General features: G+C 46.8%; 1 protein-coding gene across 4 annotated transcripts; it reads right to left on the bottom strand.

Moving 5' to 3' along the window:
• Positions 1-2,882: 2,882 nt before the first annotated feature.
• ELK4 (ELK4, ETS-domain protein (SRF accessory protein 1)) lies at positions 2,883-7,896 on the bottom strand. 4 transcript variants are annotated; one of them, XM_010138130.1, is made up of 5 exons: positions 7,678-7,888; positions 5,819-6,297; positions 5,374-5,725; positions 4,111-4,227; positions 2,883-2,981 (listed from the first exon to the last, which is right to left on the bottom strand). In XM_010138130.1, the coding sequence occupies exons 1-5, from the start codon at positions 7,882-7,884 to the stop codon at positions 2,883-2,885; spliced, it is 1,254 nt and encodes a 417-aa protein (XP_010136432.1). In that variant the 5' UTR covers positions 7,885-7,888. The 4 variants fall into 4 exon arrangements, with proteins under 4 accessions (XP_010136432.1, XP_010136431.1, XP_010136433.1 ...); XM_010138129.1 differs by having other exon boundaries at positions 5,374-5,802; positions 5,896-6,297; XM_010138131.1 differs by having other exon boundaries at positions 5,374-5,775; positions 5,896-6,297.
• Between the last annotated feature and the right edge of the window lie 430 nt (positions 7,897-8,326).

Genomic DNA, 8,326 nt, shown 5'->3' with positions numbered 1-8,326 from the left:
ATACCCAGAGTACAGACTGCTACCGTCATAATTATAGGAGAGCCTATATTAACCCCCACCTTCCCTACATGAAATTAAAAGCGAGTCACAACGAGCTGCAAACTGCTCCTGAAGGGAGCGAGTGGAGTACCAGCAATCACATAACCAAGCCCCGAGAAGTCACAGCGACACTGTGCTCTGTCAGGAACGTGATCCAAAAAGCCGGCAGTTCTGCACTGGTTAGTAACTATGTGTTTAATGAGGCAGCATATATACAAGATAACATTACCTTAAGTAACCTGAAGGTTGTAATGGAGAAACGGGGAGCGAGCCGCTCCTCTCCCACCTCCCCTCCCCTTTCAGCTTCCCAACAGCCTCCTGAGATTATAATCCTATATGGGACTTATTTTCCTAGGCAGGTGCTTAAGAAGCAAAAGCAAACCACGTCCTCAGTGCTCTCTGCCAGGATTTGAAACCTGTCCGATTGAAACCAACACACATGGGCTGCATTTTCATACTAAGCTTCTCCAGAGGAGCCACTCCTGAAGGGGAATGTCTGTCTCTCCAACCTGACAGAGCTGCTGGGAGGGGAGCAGGAGACCAGCCCGGTGCTCGGTTCTCTTGCACCACACTGGACGTGATCAAGTTAACGAACACTGAAGTGCATGTGTGCACATACACAACTTCTAAACAAACACATTTGGCTTTTCTCCATAGGGGACAAGGAAAGGGAAGCAATTAAATCGCAAGTCTTTAGTGCTCATTAATTAATTTTAAACACTAATCCTAGGCTGCAATGTTGCTCTCAAACCCACACACTTGGTGGGCATAAAATTGGCCAACCAAAGACAACCATTAAAAGTGCTCCTATTTATAGATAGCTATATATATTTTCTAGAGCAGGCTCAAAGCCATCATGCAAACCCAAAAATTCCAGGTGCCTGCTCTTAATTATGAGCTGCAGCTTTCTTTCTGCATTTAAAAAAAAAAAAGGTCAATATTGCACATTGTCATTTTAAGAGCCGCTGGCACAGGAACCTTATCCCGCATCCGCTGATGTCTACAACACGAAGCAGTGTAATGCCTCGGACGTAACCACGAGAAGACAGTTCACGACGTGAGCTCACCCCCTGCATAAACTTTTCTCCCATCGGGCAGGGGACTTTGGGGATGACCAATGCCCCAAAAGCCACCCAGGTACACCCACTTGCCCCAGGGGCCATGTCAGGAACCTACCAAGTGATTCACGTATTTCACTGCTAGAATATACAAAGATAATGCCACTGCAGGAAATTAAGTCTTGGGTATTGTCACACGCTTTAAAGTGACTTTGGAGTCTGCACCCGTGGCAAGAGGAGAACTCTGGAAAGCTCAAGTTCACCACGTAGCCATAGCCAGGTGCAATACGTACAGCTACACTGTCAGATCCTCTGGCTGCAAAGGAACCAGCCTCCTCTGCCCAGTAAACTTTGAAGACAGCCAGTGAGGATGCCGCGGAGATGGTCTCCACCTGTCCTCTAGTGGGTATCTTATGGAGAAGATTATCTTACGGCACCAGCTCAATGTACACAGTAGCAAAAGAAGTTGCTGCCTGACATCGGATGCCCGAAGCCCAGCATTGACAGCCCCGGGGCTGCGGGAGGGAGAGTCTTGCCTTTCTGTCCTCCTTCTGAGATGCAAAAATCTAATGACAAGTTCAATTTTGTCCAGATTTCAAATGGCTCTGGAACCTAATCCTGTCTTAATCCATATGCACAGGGCCACCTGTGAAGAAAAGGAAAGCAAGCGCAAATTTACAGTAAGGTTGCCCGGCCGTGGTACCCCTCTCAGCTAGCTGTACACTGAGTCTCACTTATCTGGGTCTGAGTGCCTCCTCCAGTAAAAAAAAGCAATAGATTTAATGCAAAACTTGAGATAAGAGCTGGTAGTAGAGGAGCTTCTCCAATTCAACTGTGGGAGAAGAGCAGTAGCGTTAATGCTCAGACGTCAGCGTTCCCACCCGCTGCTCAGGTCCCAACCCCTAGCACCAGGCAGCAACCTCACCAATACCAGCACGCCCTCCAAACTGCCCGGAAAGCCCCCCCACCTGCTCATCTCCGAGCAGTGACATTACAGGCTTTGCACAGGTCTCTGGCATGAGAAATGTTTGGACTTCAGCATTTGAACTGAGAACTGAAAGGGACTAATCCCATCATTCGCTTGTCTCCTGACCTCGCTCCTCACCGAGAGGAGGGCAGGGAAGCATCCCGAAGGGAGCCAGACCTCTTCTCCCAGGGGCTGGACTGCTGCTATACGGACAATTCTCAAATGGGGTTGTATCTCAGTAACACGATCATTGAATATTCTTCAAAAAAATTCTCCCTGGAAAAAGACAAGATGTTTTTACAGCAGAAAAGACGCGGGCTGTTCTGTTGCTGCAGAAGTTATCAAGCCCCAAGGCAACGCTGAGCACACACACCCCTTTCCCAAGCATTTCCTGGAATGCCAGCTTCGACCACGATTAGATTTCTTCTTGCCAAGCACAGGAAGCAGAAGAACAGAGGGTTTCTCCAAGAGTCACAGAGGAAAGACTTCTCCGATAGCGTCTGCTGCAGTCAGTGCAGACTCAGTGACTGCAACACCCACCGAAACTCCCGTTAACCACAGCGAAGTCTTCCGAACAAAGGAGGGAAGAGAAGAGACTGGAGCTTCTGCTCCCATTAAGGCGTTTGCATATACATTCCCAACCTGGGGCTTCAAAAAGAGGAAGTCGGCAAAAAAGGCATTTCACTTGGGAATGGCAAAAACTATGATTGTTGATAATCTCTGTGGAATTATAAATTGCTCATTTAAAAAACACGGTTAAATAGAAGTGTCACGTCTCTCCCTTGCATGCCAATATGTCCTTTCCAAGAGTTCATGTGCTATGTCTTCTGTAGATCAGGGGAAAACGGGCCAGGGGTAGAGGGTCCATCCAGTCCAGACAGAGTAAATGGGCCGTGACTGTTCAGCACTGACGGAAACTAAGAGACAAAACAAAAATAATTAGGGAAGAAGCCGTTTTCATTTACTGTTCCACTCACATCTGTGCATGCAGAAGTTCCCCCAGGGAAAAAAAAGAAAGGGAAAAAAAAAAAACAACACACAAAACCAAAACACAACAAAGGAAAAAACCCCAAACTTTCAAAGAATCTTCTTGGCTTCCTCCAACTAATTTACTTTTTAAACGCCACAGACTGCAGTGATCCAGCTATTATAACCAGTGTCACCAGCAGGACCCAGTCTGTAAGCTCTGCACTGAGCACAGCTTACGTCCTGAACGAACAAGTGACTAATACTGGTTGTTGGGAAACCAGGGGCTAAATTGTTCCTCAATTAATTATCAGCTATTTATAGAGAAAAATGTCCAGACATTTTCAGACCTACTTGTTTAGTCCCTGTCCTCACAGTACATACAAACTACTTCCTTCATCTCCATGAAGAGGACAGACAGAAACCCAAAAGACAACTAGCTAAATTTTACCCGATGCTTAGGCGGACTCAGGCAACAGATGTGGTTATTCCAAAGACCATGAGTAATTACAACTAAAAGATAGCTGTTCTTTTAAATATAGGGGAGTTTTTGCTTATAAACAAAAATATTTATTAAAAGCAGTGATGCTGAGAAACTCCAAACAGCAGGAGACAGCAGAACACAGAGATCATAAAGAACTGTGCCACGTACTGCCAGAGATCACACATACAATCTTCCTTCTATTAGTGGTAAGAATTTAATTAAGTCTTTCAACAGAAGAGACTGTTAACAAATTATTAAAACAACCAACACAGCAGCAAAATTCAACTTCCAGGAAAATCTCAACCAGTAAAGCTACAGGGAGGCAAGTTTTACTGGAAGGACAGACCTAAAAAGACCAAATCTCTAACCACAGCACAGGCTGCTATTAGTTTAAAGCCCTTCTGAAATACCAAGATTTACGATATGCTTAAATAAAACTGGGTAAACACTGAAACTCGGTGCTCTCGGAAGTGAACACAGGGGACAGGAAAGAGATCCCTGGTTTGTTTCCGCATGGGGTATCTGGGTGAACTGATTCCTGCAGGTCTACAGAGGTACCGAACACGGAGAGACTGGCTAAGCTTGCTGGAACTCACCTGAAAGAGCGTGTTAGCACCTTGCAACCTCGCAGGACTGAGAGGAGCAACCGGGCTGAGCGTACTCCAGAAGTGGATACTGGAGAGCAAAGGGCTTGGGGTCAGCAAGATGGGAGTCTGCAAAACACACAAAGATCGTCAGCTGGGCGAAATCTGCACTGGGCGACGCGCAGCACGTGGAAATCCAGCCACAGTAATCTCAGCTCCTACAGCTGTCGAGGGCTGGGTCCCAACTCCAGCAACTCCCTTCCTCCTCCTCCCACCTCCTCCTCCTCCCCCCTTCAAACCCCACAGCAGCAGCCGCCACCAGCCGTCTCTCCCTCCCCTGGCTGGAGGGCAACCGGCTTCTTTCCCTGAGGGCTGCCAAATCTCGCTGCAAACCACAGCAAATCTGCTCTTCCTGCAATTCAGCACCTGCAAGTGGCTTTGGAAAACTCAGCCCATGAATTTAGGAGCAGCAGATCGTGGGCACAGACATGGTCTGGGTGACACTGACAACGTAAGCCACACAAAAAACATTTGCACCCAGCTTCTGAATATTTTGGATGTTCCAGGTTCACCTGCCGAGCACTCTGAAGGGTGCCAAAAGAGCAACTCCACTTGGGTTTTTTCCTGCCTTCAGCCATTTCAGTTTTCAATCAGCAACTTCCCTACCATTGCCCTCCAATTCCGATTTATTTCAGGAGATTAAATACATACAGAACAATTTAACAGCCTCGCTTGATTCAGTTCTCTCCCAGATTTTCCGTGAGGCATAAAAGCTTTCCTTTCCCATGCAGAGACAACAACCCAACGAAGCAGCTGCTCTTCCTGCTAACTCACAATACCCTGCTCCTGGAAAACGCCTCCTGGATCAGGTAAAAGCAACTGCTCAACGGGCACCTCTGTGGGTCTCCATTTTTAAAGCATTTTCAGAATCAGCCTGAAGGGTAAGGGCAGCGTTTAAGGTTTGGCAAAAATAATTCGCCATCACCCTGGCAAGATTTACAAAGGATCCTGCTGCTGCCGGTTCGGGCTGTGCCTCCACATGCCAAGGCTGCTCAGATGTGTACAGCTGACACACCACTCGGGCACACTTTGGGGTGGAAGCGAATACCGATCACGAATACCGTTTATGTTGTATAAAATAAAAACGGGAGTGACGTCCAAACACAAACTACTGACTATTCGCTTCTCACTTCCCTTCTCCTCCTGCGTTACAATATAACATAACCACTGTTGTTACTTAAAAAAACAACCAAAACAGGAAGGGAATTAGGTTACCTGAGAGAAAAGTGCTGGAGTAAGAGAAGCAGTTGGGAGAGAAGGACTCAGAATCCCCAGTGGACTTGGATCGCTGCCCGTAATGACAAGAGTAGGAGCCAACTCCAGCCCTTTGGGTTTTTTAGATCTGGAGAGGTGATTGGCGAATTCCTTCTCCAGCACAGATGACTCCTGCTCTTTGGGCTCTGGGGATTGATGCTGAAGGCTCTGAGCCTGCTCCAGCTGCTGAGAAGCCACGGACTCTATGTCCGTGTCAATGTCCAGGTCAGGATTAGAGCTCAGGGGTGGCGACGGGGGTGTGGAAGGAACGTGCAAAGTGGGAGAAACAGAGGATATGGGTGGAGTTGGGGTGAAGCTGGTGGTTAAGTTTGGCAAAGGTGCTGGAGCTTCAGGGACAGTTAACTTGGGCAGAACAAGTGTCTCCAAAGTCTGGAGATTTTCTTCCGAGCCCATGGGAAGAGAGGGTGCGGTTGAAGTGGCAGAAGCGGTGGAAGTGGCGGGGACCACTGAAGTGGTAGAGACCAGGGGGACAGATGAGGGCTTTTTGGAGGGCATGGTTACAAACTTGATGACAGAGGGCGTTGGGTCCTGAGCAGGTTTTTTCTCCGTCAGTTTCTCAGCTGGATTCTCAATCTTGATGGACCTGAAGAGCTTTACGCTGGAAGAGTTCAGGGAGTTCAGAGTAAAGGAGGAGTACAAGCCTGAGTGGATATAGTCATTGCGGCTGGAGGATTTAGCACACGACTGAGACTTCTCCTTCCCACAGTTTTCCACATCCTTTGGAGCGCTGCTCACTTCCGCCAAACCAGTCATTTCCGGGTCGCCTTCTATACGGCCCACGACAAGCGGATCCATATTTAAAATCTCCGGATAGGAAACAAACTTGTACACAAACTTCTTACCATTCACTTTTTTAATGATATTCTGTGGGTTAGAAGATACATATATTTAGACCTTCTTCAGATTAATTTTCTTTTCTACAAATGCTGCCTAAAATAGACTGAGGAATTAGGTAGTCTGATTTCCCATCAAAAATAATTTCTTTTTTCTCTTTTAAACACACACCGTATTCTTGTAATCCAGTGATGCTCCCAAACGATCATTTTCAGAGCACGGAGACAAAATACTGAAACAGGTGAGCTGAACAGCCTTAAAAGTGCCAAGCAATTCTGTGTAACATATTTTAAAAGATCAGCTAAGAAACAAAAAAACACCCAAGGTTAAACACTCCCAAGTTGGGTACGGTAAGTGTGATCTAACAGGAGAACGCACAGAATTAAAGCTCACAGGTTTGCAGCACTGCGAGCTAATCCCTCAAATCAAACCACCTTTATTCCTCATCAGATGATAATAAAAGGCAGTAAGTAGCTGAACTAGTCAGCGGAAGGTAGCAGCTATTTAATACCACAGAACAGCGTGTGTCGAACTTGTCTGGCTCCTGGGTGAAATGCCACATGCAGTTTGGACCCAAGAAGATTCTTATTTATGGTACAATTATTACTACTGAGACCTCTCAGTACAAAGGCAGCTTTGTGCTGCCCAACAACAAACTCCAAGCAAGATACCAGCAGCTACAAACTGACAGGTCCCTCCGAAACGGTGGTTTATTTTTGATCTCATACGCCCACACAATACCAGTTGTGGGATAAACGGCTTATTGAAACCAAGGCAAGACTCCCACACGGGGCTTCCAGTTCAGCTTGATGCTACCTGTGCACTAATGAAAGGCTCTCGCAAGCTGTTAGGAGACATCAGCTAAGCAGGAGAAGCACCTCCCTCCGCCGGACTAAATCCACCGACCACATTAGAGGGGTGATTCTGAACACACGGAGAAAAAGAAAAACACTCTGGGCTGCTTCACCGACAATCCTTATTTCGACAGCCCCTTCCAGAGACCACCGCAGAAAAGATCTCAAGGTGGTGCAATATTCACCACCTCAATCACCATAATCATCCTGTTGCTTTAAACTGGAGCTTGGAGGATTTTAACTCTTGCAAGGGCACGTATTATTGGAAAGGGGATTAATATTCAAAGACAGATTTGTATTGGCAAAGACATAAATCAAAGATAACATTTGGACAAAGCTATCCAGAACCTTATAAAATCACCACAGGGGAGGAAATGCAGCACCATGAGAAACCAAGAAAAATCCCCTCTGAACATAAACAGGCACACCTTGCTCCAGCCTGGCAGGCAGCAGGGACACCTGTCCCCTTGAAGAGAATGAAGAAGGAAACAAAGCTCATTAGGCAGAAGCTGGTAAGATGATTAAGGATTTGAGGTGGATTTACGGACTTTGTTACCTTCACGTAATAGTATCTGAGCGCACGGCTGAGTTTATCGTAGTTCATACTGGGCTTGTTCTTGCGGATTCCCCAGAGCCTGGCCACCTCCTCTGCCTGCAGCAGTTTGAACTCCCCGTCGCTGGAGGTCCAACAGATGATATTCTTGTTCTGAGGCTCTTGCAGGAGCTGGAGGAGGAACTGCCACAGGGTGATAGCACTGTCCATAGCAGTAAGCTGCAATTCAGAAAGGCAGGTAAGAGGCAACAGATCAGGAACAGCACGTTTTCTTCATCTCCCTAGAAGGGGGTAATGGAGCAGAGATGCTATTTCCAAAGCCAACAAGAGTAAAAATTATTAGTCACCAGTCGTGAAAGAAGTTCCCTGCAGAACAGAGAGGCTGAGAGCCAACTGCTGTTGTCTCCTCCCACATGTCAGTACTTTTCACATGGGTTATATTTAGCCTCATTTAACTAAATCAGGTCACTTTGGGTAAGTTGCAGTGAGTCACTCTCCAAAAAAAAAAAAAAAATGTTTCAAAGTTGTTCCATGTTCACCCACTCTGACTTGTGTCGTTTTATGCGGAACAGCTCAGGTGCACCCAGGTAAAAGTCCGACCACCCACTAGCTGCCTCCCTTCCTTACCTGCACCCACCTCCAAGCTCGGAAT

This window comes from Buceros rhinoceros, unplaced genomic scaffold (assembly GCF_000710305.1).
Source record: "Buceros rhinoceros silvestris isolate BGI_N320 unplaced genomic scaffold, ASM71030v1 scaffold21536, whole genome shotgun sequence".
Taxonomy (NCBI): Eukaryota; Metazoa; Chordata; class Aves; order Bucerotiformes; family Bucerotidae; genus Buceros; species Buceros rhinoceros.
This window is presented reverse-complemented; position numbering and strand designations above follow the sequence as displayed.